The following is a 20,772-nucleotide window of genomic DNA, read 5'->3' on the forward strand; positions in this document are numbered from 1 at the left end:
TATATATATATATATATATATATACAGGGCTCCAAATTTCAGGTCCCGAGCAACTAGCCAGGCCTTATGAGTTACTCGCCACCAGGTGCAAATAAACCCAACAGACAAGTAAGCCCTCCTCACACTCAATATGTTGTGAATTCCACCCAAATTGATAAATTGATATACTTAAGTACATGACTCCATCAACTCAGTTGTATTTCACTCCATAACATGTACAGCACAACACACAACATATCACACAAACACAGGGCATTACACACACACACACCACAAACCACAGGGCATAATACACACGGCACAGCAAACAGAGCATAACACAGACACACACAGACAGCGCAATGCACAGGGCATGACACAGACACACACATACAGCGCAACGCACAGGGCATAACACAGACACAGCAACGCACAGGGAATAACACAGCGCAGCACACAGGGCAACATACACACACAGACAGTGCAATGCACAGGGAATAACACATACACACACAGAGCGCAACGCACAGAGCATAATACACAATACAACACACAGGGCATAATACACACACAACGCAACACACAGAGCATAATACACACACAGAGCGCAACGCACATGGCATATTACATACACAGCACAATGCACAGGGCATAATACATACACACAAAAAATAACACAAACACTCAACACAACACACAGTGCACTGGGCATTATACACACAGCGCAACACACAGCATTACACATACACAGACTGCACAACACACAGGGCATAACATACACACAGGGCACCCAGACCATTTTCTAAGCCCCCCATCTTATTACTTGCTGGCACTGCATAAGTAGCTCCCCTCTAGGCCATGATCAGTTAGTCCTTCCTTGGGCTTCCCCTGTGCATTTCCCTGTTTAAAGATGGCCACATTGCGGTGGCGATCTTGAATAAGGTTTGTAATGTGGTGGTCATCTTTAGTAAGGTTTACAATGTGGTGGCCATGTTTAATAAGGTTTATAATGTGGTGGCCATCTTTAATAAGGTTCATAATGCGGCGGCCATCTAGCTAGCTTTACACTGGAAGCAATTCTGGCTGCTGAGCTGCCGCCAGATCACTTCCAGGGGCCGGTGAAGACTGTAGCCCCCTGCCTGACACTCCTGCCTTGATTGCTGGGCTTTGATATCCCTTCTGTGGCCCGGGACCAGAATCACGGGTGTCGGCAAGTAGAGGGGATAGAGACTGGTGAACATCTGTTTGTCGATCTCCTCCCTGCTGAATGGAGCCAGAAGCGATGATTGCATCACCACTTCAGTTCCTCAGCTGTCATTTCCCAACTAGAGAAGCCAAGGAAGAAGCTATTCAAGCGTGATCTTGAATAGCTTCTTTGCAGTGGAAATAATAGACCCCTAGTGTCACCTTAAAGAAAACCTGTCACCTCAAATGTGCTATTACAAGCCGTGATATCGCAAGCCCACCTATGTGATAGCAATAAAGTACAGTAAAAAGAAAGTTTAAACAAATAAAAAAAAATTAATGTTAAAATACAAAAAAATGTATAGTCCCCTGCCCCCACGAATACAAGCTTACTAATGTCAGGATGTGTCGGGTGCACCTACATATGAAAATGACGATTGCCCTACACATGTTAGTTATCACTGCATGCACCAGAGTGAGAGAAATCATTCTTAGGCCAATATTCATGCTTAACTCTAAACTGATGACTTGTACAGGCTTTTAAAGTGTTGCCTATAGACAATGTGGGATTCCACATTTTGTCTCTGTTTCACAGGTGCACGCAATTTTTAAGCTTGGCATGTTGGGTATCTAGTTACTTGGCATAACGTCACTTTTTATATTTTCCACAAATGGGTATTATATTATGTTTATGTGCATTAAATTTACTTAATTGTAATTTTTACTGAAACTTTGGGTCTAATAAAGAGTTGTGCTAATATCATGCGACATAAAAAATTGTAACTGCCTCCATTTTATTCTACAGGGTCTCTGCTTTCAGGAAGTTAATAACTCTTGGGATTTTAAGTAATTTTCAGGCCTGAAATGTAGATTGTAATGTGTGTGCAAAAAATGCCTTGGCAGCCAAAGGGTTAAGCCTAGAAGCTTGTGCCCTTATTAGGGTTCCCTCACTTCTGACCAAGAATAAAAATAGAAATGTCCAAACTACAAAATGAACAAAAGTCTGCAAAGATAAGTATACATTTATAGACGGGCTGTCATTATCACTTTTCACCCAAAATGCAGTTAATTAGTTATGTTTTGCTGCAGTTTAAATGTGTAATTGTACTAAAAAGTGAATTATGATGCCTTAGTATGTTCAAACACAAACAGAACAGTATTCTCATTATGTAAAGCAACGAGGACATAAAAGGGTGTATATATAAAAGAATGATCCTGAACAATTAGAGATATTATTGATTTTAAATTGTGAATAGCTGTATTGATCATAATGAAAAAGAAATGTCTCTGCAACTGCTGTGATTGCTTTAATAGAGCTACTTATCTCCACATGATGCCACACACCAAGTGGGACTAACTATTTAACACAGCCAGTAAATGGTGAAGCAACAAAGTGGTTTGTCTTTGTGTTTTAAAATATGTACATCAAATGGAATCTAATGCCTTTCTGGGAAGACCCTGATGAAGGCAACCATTTCTGACTCACGTTAGTTCTGGGAAATAAAGATAAACCCCTTTATAGAGTCACTACCATGGAACTAGATTTTAGGCCAATGTGCTTAACTTGGCAAATCGCCATTTTTAGCTCTGAAGATGAAGCTTTGACTCACCTCCCCCCTAAGTTTTGCAGCTCATTGTTTATTCAGGTTGTGCATAAATTGAAGAACCAATAGTGAGATGCAGGAGACAACATGGGGTGGTCCAAAGATCCCCAAAGAGCACAGCTTTAGGGACACTTTGGGTGCTCTGGCAGCTATCTGGAAGTATATACAGGGACCTATAAATAACTTTTTTATTTTAGCTAGCCGACTACTTTGTATAGGTAAAATGTGTACATCTTTATAAATGAAAAAAATGTGGAGCCACCCACAGCCGTGGCATTTTTTATAAATGAATTCAGAGATGATTTAAGGATCTGCAGCAGATGGATACACAAATAAGATACATTTTTGTTAATAGTTAAGGTACTTACATGCATTTTTAAGATTTAACGTGTGAGTTTAGTGTCATTTTAAGCAGAAAACACTTATGTTCTTCCATATACATTTTTTATTTCTTTTTATTAACAAGCCAAACTAATTTGAAACTGAGGATTTAAAGTACTGAAACTATTCAAGATAAGTTAAACAAAAATACTAGTTACAAGCTGTTTTGATTGATCTTTTTGTGGATGTTCACCATAATCCCCATTCATTTTGATCCCATTCATTTTGATAACATCACACCCTTTCCAGAAAGATTCTAGTATTATTCATTACCTTTATCAAGACAATGTGATGCAGCTCCTGTATTCCCCATTTACATATAAATAGAACATCGTATTGCAGAGCCAATCAGTTCTTATTTTCACAAGCATTCCTATCACCTGTAGACAATTATTTATGCAGTATATAGAATTAAGCACTACTTATACATAAGCAAAATGAACTGCCAGTATTTTACATAATGGTACAGTTTTATAGTTTAACCTGATCTCTGCATGCACATAGTTACGATAATGTCAGTCAAGAGAACACAAAACAAGAATATGTGCATTACTAATTGCCAATAAAAGAAAAGCTCTTAAATATTATTCCCAGTTTCCCTAACATTTGATTTATATGTTGTAAATCTAGTAAACTAGAACATAGTGAGTCTGTTCACTTTGCAGAATTAATTTTCACTTAGCTTAGCAAATGAGATGAAGCTAAGTAAACATTTATTTGCAAAACAATACCCACTTATGTTTAAGGAAAACAAAGAGGATTATTCACAAAGCTGCCGAAGGATCCAGGTTATAAGCCCTGCCAGCTTTTTGTTTGCCATCTGTATTCCATTGTGCAGATTTCTCAAAGATGTTCTCCATTATAATTTAACCCCTTCGTAGGGGGAGACGTACACTGTACGTCCCATCACAAAGTGCTCAAATGACTGGCCACATACACTGTACGTGACCAGTTATTTGCTGCTCTACAATGCTGATAACCGCTGAGAATCAACGGTTACCATTCACTAATGGATGAGCTAGGCTGCTATTTGCCATTTCAAACTGGAATAGCCAATAGTAGGCTGGCTATTGCACCCGCCTACTGCTGCTGTCAATCAGCAGAGGTGGACCTGATGGAGAACTTCAGCTCCACCTTTGCTGATTGACAGCAGCAGTAGGGGGGTGCAATAGCCAGCCTACTGTTGGCTATTCCAGTTTGAAATGGCCAATAGCAGCCTAGCTATTCATTCCTATGCTATTTGTTTTTGTTTTTTTATTTCTTTACTCTGACGGCAGCCTGCGGCATAGCAGGGGAATCAGCAAATAACAGGGAGCTAATGCTAATACTGTGATCTGATATCACCGTGGCTCCACTGAGTTCTCACTGTGTATTGACAGTTCAGCATCCCCTGGTTACCATGAGAATAGGGCGAACAGCAGCGAGAAGGCTGCTGCAGCTTCGGCTCAGCCTACCGGTCTTTAGCCGCTGGGAGTCTGTTTAAACGGGCCCGGTACCAGTGGCTTACTATCGACGTCACTGGTCACTAAGGGGTTAAACCAGTTGCTGAAGCATGTTTTGGAATGAAGTGAGCTAATTTATTGATTTAACCCTCTATTAGCCATGGCAAGAGCCTAACTAAACCATAATTTAAGCTCGGATGCATAGAGAACCGTATGACCCCTGAAACATGTTGGCTTGTCATCTTTGCTATCTTTGATAAAATAAATACACTTGGACTGCTATAATTTTGGTGAGGTGTTCATTTTCTTATACCTTCCATTGTTTAACCAAGGCACCTTTAAGGTTCCTTTGTGTTAGAGTGCAGCCTAGATGGGAGTATCGTACAGGCACAAAATCAGTTTTAGATTCAGTGGGGTTGATTTACTACAGGGAAATAGGCTTTTCACTTTGCAAGGGATTTTGTACTTGGCAGGGGAAGTTTCCCCTTAGTTTGGTGAATGAGGTGAAGCTCTGCTGACTTCCATCACCTAATCATGTGCAAGCAGAAACATGTTTTTTCCACTTTTTCTTGAACATGATTGGGTATTCCGTGTAAAGTGAAATTTGTCCATAGTCACCGAGCTTGGGGAAACTTCCTTTGCAAAGTGCAAATTCCCGTGCAAAGTGAACACTCTATTCTACACTCTAGTAAATCAACCCTAGTGCCTCCCACCTACATCTGATTTTTTTAAACACTGTCTTTGTTTTTAACTAGATTTTTGTGAGATTTATTTGTTTTTTCGGTCCCCATAAAAAAGGTTCAATTTCTTTCCTGCTCTGTCTGACACCTGTCATCTGGACAGGAAATGAGGAAACATCTCCCTCATGGGAATACAGGTAGCAATAGTATCCAAACAGAGGTTCTAATGCTTTCAAACTTTATTGGATGTTTTTTTTTTTATTGTTGCATGTACCTCTGTAGGGGAGATTTCCCTTCATACCCTGTTTTGCCTGACACTTATCACCTCGACAGGAAATGAGGTGAAATCTGCCTAAGCTTGACAAAGACACCAAAAAAATCTTGACAGAGGTTGTAAATCTTCCACAATCTACAAAACATGTTTTGTGGTTGCCTGTGTCCTTGTTTAGTGTTTTTCTTCTCTCTTACTCTTATGTCTGACATGTATCAAATTGACAGGAAGTGAGGAGAAATCTCCCAGATGTAGCCATTTACACCAATTAAAAGTTGACAAATGTTCCACCCTTCCCCCTTTTGCTGAAGTTGGCATGTAGCAGAAATCAGAGTTTAGGGCTCACAAGAAAACAATTTGGAATGAAAAGGGGTTCATTTATAAAAGTTCAGCCCGGTGTATAGCTAGGTGGATGCCATTCGCATGGCACTAGCACCCCTTGATGGCACTGACAGCTATAGGAAATTCCTATACTCGTCAACCCCATCTAGGGGCGCCAGTGCCATACAAACTTTTATTCATGAACCCCAAAGTGTTCTTTCTTTGCATGAAGATGTTTCAGGCAGAGTGCTAGTTGTAGTTCAATATACTTCTTTACTGCTACTTATGGTGAGATAATTTTTGCTGATACATATACAGTATGTTTGTATTAATTGGTTTCTTGACAGAAAATTCTCAACAACCTGGGTAATATAACTAATTCACATGCTAGCATGTCAAGTATTAAATAACATGTCAACATGTGTACACAACTGTGCATGTGATTCCCTTGTATATATCAAAATCCATTAAATACAGTCCTGAAATTAATTATATGTTTTTATATATACACATGTATTTTCTTAAGCAAGCTTTTACGAAATATTTCACTGTCATGTTCTTCATAACACTTTAAAAATGATGCTAAGTACATCTTATCACTCACCTAAGATTGATTTAAAAGCTTTCTCGAGTTCTAACTAATGTTGCTTAGGAGTTAAATCAGTGAATACTAACATTTATGTTCATGAGGCACAGATGATAAATTTTGCTAAATAATTAGAATACATTTTTTGACAGATAAAGTATATTCTGAAAGCTTTTCGGGTTATCACAAGGAATAATTGAATATACATAAAGCTTTTAGTAAATTGTTGCCAGGCATGCACTTAGGAGAAAGAATTAAGGGCAGAAAGTTGTTGAATCGTGACTATCTGTCAGAATCTGATGCTAGGTGGCAGATTATGTACTGTATCTTAAAAAATGCTTTGTAATATTGATTTTAATTATGATATATCTCTTACAAGAAAGTCCTGAGACTAAAACTATGCTTATGATGGACAATAGTAGACAAATAATAAGCATGCTTATCTTTACAACAGTAATGCTGACTATAAACATGAGATCACTGGATCATCAAATAAGGTTGCTTTCAGCTGAACTGAACAATGATTTCATGTGTATGGTGGCAGTAGATACCCTTTTCTGTACAGCCCCCAAGTTTGGCAAACTTGTTTGATTGCTATTGTTCCCTAACCTAAGCTGTCTACTTTTTCCTTCCTATGCCTCATCTTTCTCTGTGTAATTTACAGCTCACATAATTTAAAACTTAACTCCAGGTCACTCAATACCAAATAATGCAGTTTTGTCGGGGGTCCCCAAACTCTTCATCTTATTAAACCTGTCATTGCGTTTCAAATTGTTCTTCAACCCACAAACATTTACTATATGAAAAAATGACATTAAATAATAGTACTATTGATAATAATATAAATAATAATAATTATTATACCAACAATAAAAATGAAACAATAATAATATTCAAACCTGCAAATACTTGGGAAAGCAAGTAAAAGTGGCTCAACCACTACATACAGCCAGGGGTATTTAACAACAGTACGGTTATATAGTTCCAATAGTCGTGCCTTCAATCGCTACATCATTTATCGACCACCTATTGACCCCCGTGATATTTGTCTGGCAATAGCTTGCCCAAGAGCCCCACAGGGGGCCACAATTGCTCAATCAAATTTGCCTCACATTGATTTCAATGGGATGGGGGGAATTTGCAGTAAATCGAACCTCAGCAGATTTGTTCATCCCTATTCCAAGTAAAGAATAGTTAAAATAAACCTGCAAAAAAAGACACTGGCAGCATTTATTACACATTAAAAAAAGGTATTACACAGCATAGAAAATCACATTTTGTTCTGCAATCTGTACTGTGTTGGTTTTATAAGATAAGGCACCATGAGAACATTTCTAAGCTTTTGCAGTTTTATTGCTAAAATGTTAGTGTATTGGCATTTTTTGTACAGACCTGTAAGATTACCAGAGACTCTATCTTCTATCAACACCAGGTGTACGGAAACGGTTGTTCCTAAGTTATTTTATCCTGTCTTTGAATTATCATTGAACTACTTTTACATAGATGCATAAGCTTGAATACAATACTGTAGGTACACTTGCCTGGGATTTGTGTTAAGAGTTTTAACAAGAACCTATGTTTTAAAATGTATAAAGCCTTTCAATACCTTGTTTTTTTATATCACATATCACAGTGAAATAGCAGCAGGGTGCAAGTGCACTCTGACTGCCCACAGGCAGCAAAGCTGCATGGCATTTTCATTAACAAGCTCAGGTGAATGTTCATGACTATGTCTATGGTAAGATATGGTAGAGCTGCCAAAAGACTAGTCTAATGCCACCTTCTCCAAAGTAACATAGCAGTAACTGAAACAGGGGTCTATTCACTAAGCTGCCGAGGGCAGCCAAGTGAAAAACCGACCCCAAGTGAAGTGAGCCGAACACTGTTTGGCTATTCACTTCAGGCTTGTACAGCTGATTTTAGCCGTATATCGGCTGAAATCAGCCGTACATCGGCTTGCTTCGCATGGTTTCGGGTCGGCCGAACCTCCGGCAGGCTACTCGCAGGCTACTCGCTGCTGCTCGGCCTTTTCTCATAGATGATGAACAGCAGTGAGTGGCATTCGGCTCGGCAAATCCTGCTCGATACCTCTGTGGTATCGAGCAGAATAGAAAAATAGTTTAAAAAGTTGGGAAAAAAAGAATAGAAAAAGATTGGGCAGAGCTAGCAGTGGCAGCTAGCTACGCCCAACTGTTTTCTATTGGCCGGGCGGTTCTGCTGTTGTAAAAAAAAAAAAACTCTCCCGGAAAGTTTTACTTTGCTCGATTGAGCAGAGTAAACCTTTCCCGGCTCTGTTGTCCTTTTTTCTGATATCGGAGCCGTTGGCTGCATAGCTACATTCCTATTGGCTATTTCAATGTGCAATAGCCAATAGCAAACTAGCTATTGCACCCGCCCTCTGCTGCTGTCACTCACTAGAGGGGACCTGATGGAGATGGGCAGAAGAAAAAAAAACAACAGAGCAGGGAAAGGTTAACTTTTCAGCAGAAAGTAACTCTCTCCCTTGCGGCCGGGAGAGTAGGGCTATCTGGAGATCAGTGTCCTTGGTTATCTGATAATGCCTGTGCAAGTGGCCGGAGCCAGCCGTGATATGACGGCTGGCTCCGCCCAGCAGTCCATAGCAGGCTGGCCAATGGCCGGCCTTTCGACCAACTTCTCCTTTCACCTTGGCTCAGTCGAGCCGATGCATATGCCTTCGGCTCGACTTAGCCGCTCGGCCGACTTTGGGAGCTGTACGGGCTATAGTGAATAGCCCGTACAGCAGCCCTTCGGTTCTACTGAACCGAAGGGGTCCTGGGGCCGAAGCTTGCCGAAGGATCAGCTGAAGCTACGGCTAGATCCTTCGGCAGCTTAGTGAATAGACCCCATAGTTTTCTGTCTGATTGTTATTTTCCAAAAGAATTGTCAACTGACGGTGTCTGCAACAGACAATAGTCTCAAGAGTTCAAAAAACCTTTACTGGCTTTACAAATGATAACAGGAAGATATGCACAGCCAACGCTTTTGGAGACTCAGGAATGCCCCTTCATCAGGTATTAAGCAGTGAAGAACAGGACACTGATGGACTCTAAACTCTCGTGCACACAATGGTATTCTATGCTAAGGCAGTAGTGGAAATCCTTGGTGTGAAATGATCTTTGACAGCAGTTCAACATTTGTACAAGTATTAAATACATGAAAAATGCCATTCTATGCCCGACTTTAATGGTACCACAACATTTTTTCCTTCAATCACTTTGTTAAAATAAAAACTTTTACATATTTAAAAATATATTTTTTCACAAGATATACCCAAGATGCAAACCATAATCATTTTGGGATTACCAACATTCAATCTATGATGATAAACATGAACTGTATGTAAGAAAGCAACAAACATTTCTGTCATATTCCTGAGAGGTAACCCTATCTGGGAAATAAACCAGAGATTATTTTATCCTTCTTGTCAACATTTGGTCACTTGTTTTCTTACGTACAGTTTATCATCATAGATTGGATGCCTGTATTCCCAAAATTGAAGATGTTATGTCTCTTGGATATATCCTATTTACAAAGATATTTTTTCATATGCAAATGTATTTAATTTAATTAAGTTAATAAAGGAAAAAAAGGCTGTGGTACCATTAAAGTCTGGCACAGAATGGTGTTTTTCATGGTTTGAATATATATTAATTCAGATGTGGTTCCTACCCTTCACCTAAGGGACAATCTATACACTGACTGGTAAGTATTCCTGTGAAGATAATAAAGGTTTTTTGGACTCTTGATATGATTGCCTGGCATTCTTTTTAGCCTTCATTCACATGGATTTCTCATTCTGGGTGGCCCCTCCTCCTGGAGGACCATCTGTTTTGTGAAGAGCTGACAGAACTGACCCATCAGGCCCAAATATTGAGTTCATTAAATGTAAAACTTTGCCATAGTGACCAGGTTTCATCCTTTACTCTCTTGAAAAATGAAACAAGGTATCTAAGTGGTCATTGTAAGAACATTTTCCACACCTCTAAAGGATATTTTTCCCACTTTCTATAAACAGGAATGATCAGAGTACAATGGTGGAAAGGCATCTGTCCATTGCAATACTGGGACCCACAGGAACTTTTCAGGTGACTCATCCAGCAGAATAAAGCAATGCACACTGAGGCGCGCTGCAGACTTCCGCGATCCAGGATCGCGCGCCCAATACAGGCAGGCATTGATTTCAATGGGGTGATATCCGCGTGGCAATTGCATGTACCTTTTTTTTGCGATACATGGCACGCGGAATCGTGGCGGGAGACCGCGCGATCCGCCAGGGGCAACTGGGGTGCCAGTAGAAAATAATGGCACCCACAGCGCGATCGGTTCACACCTTGGCGACTTGTGCACGATTGCCGCACGGTGAGGTGTTGCCTAGGTGTGCACCAGCCCTTAGTTAACACCTTACTTCCTTCTACTTTTTGAGAAGTGTAAGTGTCCCAACAAGTTGGAAAAAACTCCGTGTTATAATAAGTGCTTCTGATGTTGTAAATGCTGATTACTGCTTCTCAGGGGAAACTCTGAACTGCCTGAGCTCCACATTGAGCCCCTAAAGCTTGGAGATTGCTTTATTCATATTCAGCCTAAAGGTTTTTATATGCACTTGATTCTTTTTTCAGTTACAGATAGATATAATGACTCTTAAAATAGTATTGTCTTGTGTCTTGTCAAGATTTGTATCTCATAACAGTTTTGCAGAAGCAGATTTGTGGCTTCAGACTTGTTTTTATAAACAGAGTAATTATCTACACATTTCAATTGAATGTGTGGCTAAACTGAACAGAATTTGTAGGTAATTATTAGGGATATTGCAAAGTTCATGACAGTTAAATTGTCTGAACTCACTGCAATTACTGCAGCATGTGTGACCAGTTTTACCTGTTGCTGTTCATGACTATTTCTTTATAGCTGAAAAGGGAGCAGACACATATTTTATATATGAACTTTGAAAGTGATCATTCTGCATTTATATGCAGTAAATCATTTTTGCACATTTTAAATTATGACTAAGTGCAAACAAATCAGCTAGGTAGAATAAAAATATATATTTATATTTGATTTAACATAGCTCTGGGCAAATGAAAGCTGACTCAGATCAGACAGGGCAATGCGGATCAGTGAACTGAACCACAGCAGATGTGTTTCTGTGGACCCAGTGCCTAAAAAAAATGTTAATTGCCAGAAAAAGAACAACCGTTTGACAGGGCCATTCTTAATAGTGCATGGCCATACAGGCAGCATGTGTCTCTTGGAGCAGAAGAAGGATAATAGAAATCTCTGCTCTGCACAATTTACCACAGTTCTAAAGCAACAAATACAAGTTATGAGAAATTCAGGAGTGAGCTAACACAAGAAAAATCATAGGATGAATCTGCAGGGAATCATATAATGCTAATAACATTTAACTGTAATTGTGAGCATCCTGTTCCCTCTTAGGTATTATGAATTTGGGTATTGCGTTAAAAATTTTTTAAAGTGTAATTCACTTTTGTAATTTGTAAAGAAAACTTAAAACTTAGAAAATTTGACCAATCAGATTTTTCTTCATTTTTCTAAAATCTAAGCAGAGTAGTCACTATGGCCTGTTTTCTACTTCAGTGAAAAAGATTGAGACAGGGTGCCCTAGTGTACAAATTTAAAAGTATATATACTCTTTTGATAAAAATTAATCTATCCATACTTGTAGTGTACAATTTTGTAGGTTTGGGGGTCACAATGGTATGAGCCACATTGAAGACACTGTTAGGTACTCTGAGCAAGGCAAGCTGAAATGTGGATAGCAAAGTGGGAAAGTTCAAACTACTGGTTCAGTGTGCACAATCAACAGCTCTTGGCATCATAAGTTAGTATTTCTGGGACCAGTGGGTTAAGTTACAATGTGACCATTTGTTCCTAGCACTGTTCATAGCTTTTTTTTATTCTGTGGTGCATCTTCAGAAAAAAACATGTCATCATATGCCGTTTTAATAACTACTAATGTTGTTGTTGCTAACTGGCACTGCTGCTTTTTCCAGTGCTAATGTAGTAATGATGCAGTTGGGAGTTGGTGCAAAATGGTGAGATTTTCAACTATCTGCCTGGTGAAAGCTGTTGTAAATGGAATAAAAAAAACATAGTATGGCATTGTCATAGTTTAACTTCCTTTCAAAATCTTTAAAAATTCCTCTATTTTATATGAAGGACTCAAAGTGTGGTTACCCAGATGTTTTCCCCTGTTTAATCCATGGCACACTTGTCAATTGTCAAACAAGAAGCACAGAGCTTGCTAACCAGTGCTTCATTCTCTGCCCCCCATTAGAATCGTGTATCATTATAATTATCATTATAGCCACCCCTACAACATCTGCTAAAAAGATTAGTCTACAGCCAACTTTCTCCACTATTCTGACCATTTTGATACTGTGCAGTTCGGAGCTTGGCAAATAATATTTATTGCCCTGCAGGGTAAATGTTGTAACCCATGTGAAAGCCGTTTTCCTTATGTATGAACTACAAGGTGCAATCTTGGTTTGTCCAAATTGGCCTGCTCACCTTTAAATACCTGGTTAGGAAAACCACTGCTTATAAGGAAACAGCAGCTGTAGGCAGACAAAGTCTTCACTAGAAAAATCTGATGATTTCCCACTTGGCAACAAGGATGAGAGGATCACCTAGAGTGCTTTAAAAGGGGACTGGTTCAGCTTGGACCCAATTAACAGAAAACAAATATGTTTTTTACTCTTAAAAAGAAAACTCAATTCCAACCTTTTTACTGGTGGTTTGATAGGAGCAAGGGAAGTCCTAGCAGGATGACTCCTGCTGATCAGTTGGATTCTAAGGCCAAACATGGCCTTACACTTTAACAAACATAGAGATTTCTTGTTGCCACAGAACAGCTGTATGTATAGGCAGGGTGATCCATGCCCTCTGGTAGCTATACAATCAGCAGGGGTGTCAGCTTTTGTGTAAAGCATAAACATCCAGAAAAAGAAAAGTGTGATTTGCTAATTGTATAGAAGGCCAAAAAGTTAAAATAAATAGCATTCCTCTAGAAGGTAGCCTTAACCGTTTCTTTATTTTATCCAATCTGTTTTTTGCAAATAATATGATAATTCAAATATGTACCAGCAGATTGCAGATGTCATGAAAGTGTATAAAGAATAAGTAATTTGCACGTATTATCCATTGGGAATCATTAGGAATGCATTCACTTAGTTATATTTGCTAAAAGATTCATGTGCCATAACATATGCTGCCAATCAAAGGACGTCTTGTGGCAATTTCTGAACCGATAGCAACTGTTAATCTAGGTATTATTTTTAAAATACTTTTCTGTGTACAGCCAACTTTATGTGTTTCAGGCATATATGTTTTCCAAATGTAAAAAGAGGACATGGTGTTGTGGCGCAAAATTTTTAAAATAAACGTGCTGTACAGCGAAACTAGAAATGTGAGGGGAAAGTGTATACATTTTTATATATATATATATAAAATGAATATATTGTACATTACATGCAGTACAAATAATGTTAAATTACATGCTTTTCCAAGATAGGCATGACTACAGGTAGGGGCCAAGTTGCACACAGGGTTGCCTTTTGTCCAGAAATGTACAAATTGTCTGAGCTTACTGAGGCTGTTCATAGAATACATGAAAATATTTTTTTTAAAGTTCTAATTGCAAGTTAGTTTGAGGCAGGCTTGAATGTTTACATGTTACTGGCTTTACAACTGCTGGACAGTTCTATATATGTAGTATAAAATTCCACAGTATATGCCAGCCTGCTTGAACATCAATGCAATCACATAAATGGTAAAATCAATAATACACAATTATACTGATACATAATTATACTACTACTACTACTACTACTACTACTACTACTACTACTACTACTAGTAATAATATTAATTTATTACTCGTAGAGCTTTATTTTTACAGTTGAAAAGCACATGAGCACATTTAAGGACATACAATGTAAATTCAGACTTTTTTCCATGTCTGGGATACACAACTTGAATAAACAGAAACAGAAACAGGAACCATACCGCACTCCTCACCAGCATTCCCACTTGATGAAGATGGGTGCTCGAAATGCCTGCGGATGGCACCGCCACACATGAACAATAGAAAAATGTCACCAGCACACCATAAGTTGAAAAAGCAAAATATTTTATTGCCAATAGCTGTATCTCATTGGCAAGCACTTTCGGGGCCTCGCAGGGTCCCCTTCATCAGGCTTTCTCACTGCCTGAACTCTCTAAGCCTGATGAAGGGGACCCTGCGAGGCCCCGAAAGCGCTTGCCAATGAGATACAGCTATTGGCAATCAAATATTTTGCTTTTTCAACTTATGGTGTGCTGGTGACATTTTTCTATTGGGATACACAACTGGTGCATACAGCCACTCCTAGACATGAATAGTGGTGCACAGTTGTACCCAGGTATACGCTGGTACTCGCATAAACCCGCTTATAGCATACAGAGGTATTCCCCGAATTCACTGCATGAGTCCCAAATAAATATGCAATAGCCAGCCATTAAGAACAGTGTAATGTTGTCATGGAGATATTTCTGTTAAAAAAAAGTTTCAGCTGTCGGTAATTTATTTGTACAGATGTAAATAAATACCCTCATCCCTGGAAAAAAGACCAGCACAAAATGTTGGCTCTTCTATAAGATTGCGACGAAAACATTTAGCATGCTTCAGGTTTCAATAGCAACAATATATTTATTATAGAGTTTGGAGAGCTAGTACAGTTCTGGAAGGTGTATTTGGCTTTTTAAATGGCCTATCGAGCTTCTCCTACTTTGGGACATTATTAGTTTTGCAGAATGCAGTACAAATTTCTCAACAGGTCACTGAGATGCAAAACAACCAATTACACATGCAAACAACAGGACTGCTGCTCTGAGATCCTGTTGTGTAGCGGGCAGGCATCGACACCTGCACATTGCTCTACTCTTCTTATATATCAAATTGTGTGATTAACTGTCTATGTATGTATATTGTCCAAATAAAATATGTAAGTGAGGAACATACTGAAGATATGATGATTGTGTGTTATTAAAGAATTTCGAAATGCTTTAATTACATCTTTAGCGACATCTTTAAGGAAGGGTAGCATTCAATTTCAGAGATTTCCGTTTTACCCTTATGGCCACATTTACTGTTCCATCACTGTAACTACAAATCTTTGTGTTTCACAGTTCTACAAATTGCAAATATCATAGAAAAGTGTATGCTACATGTGCTAAAAGTGAACTACCTTATGTTCCATTATTCCTAGAAACACTCAAGAAATGTACAAAGAGAATAAAACAAAGACCAGTGGGCCAGCATATAAATTCATGCTGCCCTATGTAACCTTTCCACAAACCCATCAAAGGCTGAATGCACAATCTGAACTTGTGACCTTATCTGGCAATGGCTGTCAGTATAATGCCAATAGTTATTAGGATCCCTGGCAGAAACAGATGTTCTCTCTAGTGTGCACTTCCCTGATGTGAATGTATTGAGATTTTAACACAAAATGAACAAGATTCATGTAACATGAACCTGCATGTTACTCATTTCTCTCAGCACACTGCAATAGCTTATGGGGCCTTCTTCTTCTCTTTCAGAAAGGTTGATTTACTAAAGGGGTGAAGACTGTACCTTTAGCAAAGTGAATGTTCCCTTAGTGAATAAGGTAAAACTGTTCACTATAAATACCAAATCTTTGGAAAATATAAAGGAAAATATAAAAAAAAAAATAAACAGGATTTCTGCTTGGATGATTACAGTGAACAAATATTTTACTTATTCACTAAACTAGGTGGATATTCACTTTTCTAGGTGAACAGTTGCTACTCCTTCAGTAGATCAACCCCATTAAATCTGTTATGGCGAAAGGTAACAAGATGTGTGTCCACAGTAAAGATTGCAAAAGTGTGTGTTATAATAGGATGTAAAACAAACGACAAACGCACTCAACAATTTGTTACCAGTTATACAGTAAGGTGCACACGAAATGGGCTTTGAACAGTGGTACAGTAGAAAGGCATCATGGCACACTCACAAACCAGCATGTAAAACAACTTGTCTCACCACTAAGGACAATGACAGAGGTTTGGATACACGTCTTCTGCAAAGGATGTGTAAGCTGCACTGCCGCTTACTATAAGAGGTGCCTTGGCGCGGCAGTGCGGCTTACACATCCTTTGCAGAAGACGTGTATCCAAACCTCTGTCATTGTCCTTAGTGGTGAGACAAGTTGTTTTACATGCTGGTTTGTGAGTGTGCCATGATGCCTTTCTATTATAATAGGATGTGTTATCCACTATTTACTTTATTATACATATGCCATAAAATTATTGTGAGTACATAAATATTTATTACAATTAACCAAGTTATGATATACTTATAGGGTAATTCATATTTTTGACATTATGCATGCTTGAAATTTTTTTTTAATAATTTATTTTATGTATTTACACATGTCAGCATACATAATATTATAAAATGGCAACAAGATATTGCCTATAATTCTGTAAATAAAAAAATTTAGATTTGTAATAGTTTTCATGATTATTTAAATTTGAAGTATTGTAGGCAAATAAATTACATTATTTAAGAGCAGACGGAGGTAAATGCAGAAGGGAATCTATGGAAAACCATTACCCATTTAGGAGCCCCAAGAATAATAAAAAGCCAGTAAGTTCCACCAGTTATATTGGAAGAACTTGACCTTTGAAATCTCCATACATAATTAGCTCTCTGTAGAAGAATATTAGCAGGGTTTTTCACAAAAGGGTGAAGAGTTCGGAGAAGGCAGGAGAAGTGAACAATTTAGGCCAAAATAGCTGATTTCCAGTTCAGCTATGTTGTCCTAAATTGTTCACTTCTCCTGCCTTCTCCGAACTCTTCACCCTTTCCTGAATAACCCTGTAGGTATAAAATGTTTTATTATTGCAGTTTACAAAAAACAGAAACCCATGCATCATTGGGAATTAGTGTAACATATGTCTCAACAAATATCTCTGTATGGACTCACAAGAGTCAGTTATGGTAACACTTCCAATTCTACCAATTTCCAATTTCTCTGCCTTTCAAAATGTTTACACCTTTGTGACTTTGGTACTGGCCCATCAAGAGAAGTTAATACTTCTTTATTTTTAAAGCATTAGTGCTTCATTAGGGTTCGTTCATGCTTATTATTTTTGTTTGTATTTTGTCAATTAAAGCAGACTTTTACCCCTAATAATTGTTAAAACAAAAAGATACAGAAAGGCACTGAAATATTTATCTATTTAAAAAAAAAGAACAAGCTTGCAATTAGCCAATAATCCTCATCCAAAGGGTGACGTTTTAGGTAGAGCTGACCAATCTGTGTCTCTGCCTAAACTCTGATCCTCCTTTTGGCAGACTACAAGACCAGTACTAAACTGATCCTATAACAGAAGAATTTCAAGCACTGTGGAAGAAACCCAAGCATTGCAGTGCTCACTATACCTTTTAAAAGAAATATTTTGTAACATATTGGCAAGAGTTTAGGTTTGCTGCAGCTTTGACATTATGTGTATAGACCTGAGGCGGTGCAGCAGGTAACCATATTCCCTATTACAGAGTGCTATCTAAAGAAACAGTACATGCAATGTACACAGATACCCCAGCTCAATAGGGTTGGTGTACTAAGAAGTAGAGCATGTTCACATTTCAAAGTGAATTTTCACTTAGCTTAGTTAATGAGGTGAAGCTAAGTAAAAAATTTACTTTGCAAAGACTACCCAATCACGTGCAAGGAAAACATAATTGGCTGACTGAAGTCTGCACAATTTTACTGTATTAACCACATTCATTAAGCTAAGTGAAAATTCACTTTTTAAAATGAAAATGTACTTTGCTTAGTGAATGAGGGGAAGTTTTGCTAACTTCAATCACCCAATCATATGGGAGCAAAAATCTTGTTTTTTAATATTTCTTGCACATGATTGGGTATTCTTTGTGAAGTGAATTTTTACTTAGCTTTACCTCATTCATTACGCTCAATGAATATTCACTTTGCAAAGTGTACATGCTCCTCAACCTCCTAGTGACAGGAGGTTGCCTATTAACAATACTGTACCTTTTTGTGTATCACTAGAATCTCAAATCATCTCTGAATTCGTGCTGACACTGTCCTTCCTTTTGGAGGTTGGCTACTTTTGTTCCCCATGGTCCATGTGTGTGTTGTAAAGTAGCCACCGCTCACTCCCATAATGGACCACAATCTCAATACAAATTGGCTAACTCTATGAGATTGTAGTGAATCATGGAAGCAAGCTTGGAGTGGTGACTACTTTACAACACACACAGGGACCATGGGAAGAAAGTAGCCACCCTCCGAAAGGAAAGACAGTGTCAGCATGAATTCAGGGATGATTTACGGATCTACAGCAGAGCGATACACAAATAAGCTACATTTTTCTTAACAGTTAAGGTACTTGAATGCATTTTTAAGATTTATCTTCTGCGTTTAGTGTTACTTTAATATTAGCAAACCAATTTTTATAAAAAGACACATGACCTAATTGACCTAATTAGAGTATCAGTTTTCCAACAGATAATACAGATTAACTTCTAGATGCAATTATTACAACTCTGTTCTCTTTTATTTATTTCTTTAGCAGTGTTAAAGAATACATGGTTCCATTCCAAGGATTCAGCACACAGAGTATCTGATTTGATGAAAGAAACTGATGTGAGACAGACGGTCAAGACCCAGGATCCTTTGCTCTGACCATTGTGGTTTAAAATGCAAAAGAAGATCACATGCAATTTAAATTAAAGATTCTTTTTAATAAACCTTTAATGGGCATGGTCTGAGAATCAAATTCTAAATTTTAGCTACATTGTTTCACTCTTACTGTCCTGTGCACTACATATTTTATTTCCTATATCTCAAGATTACTAAAACACAACATTTAATCATTGAATGCATTTAGTTAAAAACATGTTCTAATTAACTGCATTATAAAGTGCGTTTTAAAAAGGAAAATACCTCTTAAGTACATGTTACAAATACATTTTCAAAAAAATACAATAATTCATAATTGATAAGAAAACATATAGTTTACTGCAAAAAATGTATCCTTGTTTTATTTAACTGTACTTGATTGAGCAGGTAGAAACGTTTGTGTCTAAGGTAAGGGTCACATGACAGTTTTTATAGCCACCTTTAGCTTTAATTTCTTAAGCTGAGATTTGCAGCATGTCAACTCCTTAGTGTGTAATACCTGCTTCATCAATTTTGGATATTTGGAAACATGTAGAAAAATACTCTAATCTTGTCAGAAGATGATGATTCTCTTGCCTGATAAGATTTTCTGTTGAGTTTCACACTGGAATTAAGTATTGATTCTTTACAAAATTGCTGACAAGAAAAGTTTTATCTCATGGTACCCTAAAGGTTACCTAAATGAAGAATTAACTGAGAATCAGCTTTCCAAGAATTCATCACAACAATCCATAACCAAATAATTTCCCTCATTTGCTTATTAGGATGGGAGGTAGAGAGTAGAGAGTTTAATAGCCCTACCTCACCTCCTCAGTATTTGCTAGAGAATCATAATTATTTTAGAGAGGGAATACTATAGGGTTGTCATGGTGAATTTGAGGAAAACAAATTACTGGTGAGATTAAGTCTTCATTTGCAGTTTGCCCACCACACACACACACACACACACACACACTAATAAGGCCAAGCTAATGTGTACTAGGACAAAGTGTTGTAAACTTAAACTTCAACTCCTCAACATTGCTTCCTGTCCCAATAGCTTGTGGGTTATACCTTGTTTATGAACTAGATTAAAAGATGAATTGGAAAGTGTTGTTTCTCAATAATACTCTACTAGGCTTAATTTTTTTTAGTATAAAGAGATCATCTACTTGACACTCCTTGTTTATAACAGCATAGAGACGTTTGCTGTTCTTACTTCCCTAAATAATTTTGGCAGGTACATCACATGACATTACTTTCATCATTATTAGCTGTGCTGCAGGTCAAAACTGGTATTATTGTTTATTGGCCAAATTGCTAAATTCCCCAATCGCATTCTTGTGATATGGCAAGTCTCAAGCTCTTCTGGGTTCCATCTTCCTCCAGATTTTCTCTGCGGGTTTCAGATATTTCTTTTATACCTCTAGGTGTCTAGTATTTAGTAGAAACGAAGTAGAGGGAGGTGGACTGGAAGATGAAAGGACTTTTAAATCACAGCAATGAAGAAACTGATGTAAAATATATTTACACTTCAAACTCTCCCCTCTAAACAGTTGATTCAATGCCAAGTGTAGTTGTCTTTTAAT

At 38.0% G+C, this 20,772-nt stretch overlaps 1 protein-coding gene across 2 annotated transcripts in view; it reads left to right on the forward strand.

Moving 5' to 3' along the window:
• Nucleotides 1-19,416, forward strand: part of SAMD5 (sterile alpha motif domain containing 5) — a 32,167-nt gene extending 12,751 nt beyond the window's left edge. Inside the window, exon 2 of one of the 2 annotated variants that reach the window (XM_018559380.1) lies at nt 19,098-19,416. In XM_018559380.1, coding sequence (XP_018414882.1) covers nt 19,098-19,103 — 6 coding nt within the window. In that variant the 3' untranslated portion in view covers nt 19,104-19,416. Of the gene's footprint in view, nt 1-19,094 lie in introns of both variants that reach the window. The other variant, XM_018559379.1, reaches the window with a different exon arrangement.
• The last annotated feature ends 1,356 nt before the right edge of the window (nt 19,417-20,772 follow it).

This window comes from Nanorana parkeri, unplaced genomic scaffold (genome assembly GCF_000935625.1).
Source record: "Nanorana parkeri isolate BGI_ZX_2015 unplaced genomic scaffold, ASM93562v1 scaffold391, whole genome shotgun sequence".
NCBI classification, from domain to species: Eukaryota; Metazoa; Chordata; class Amphibia; order Anura; family Dicroglossidae; genus Nanorana; species Nanorana parkeri.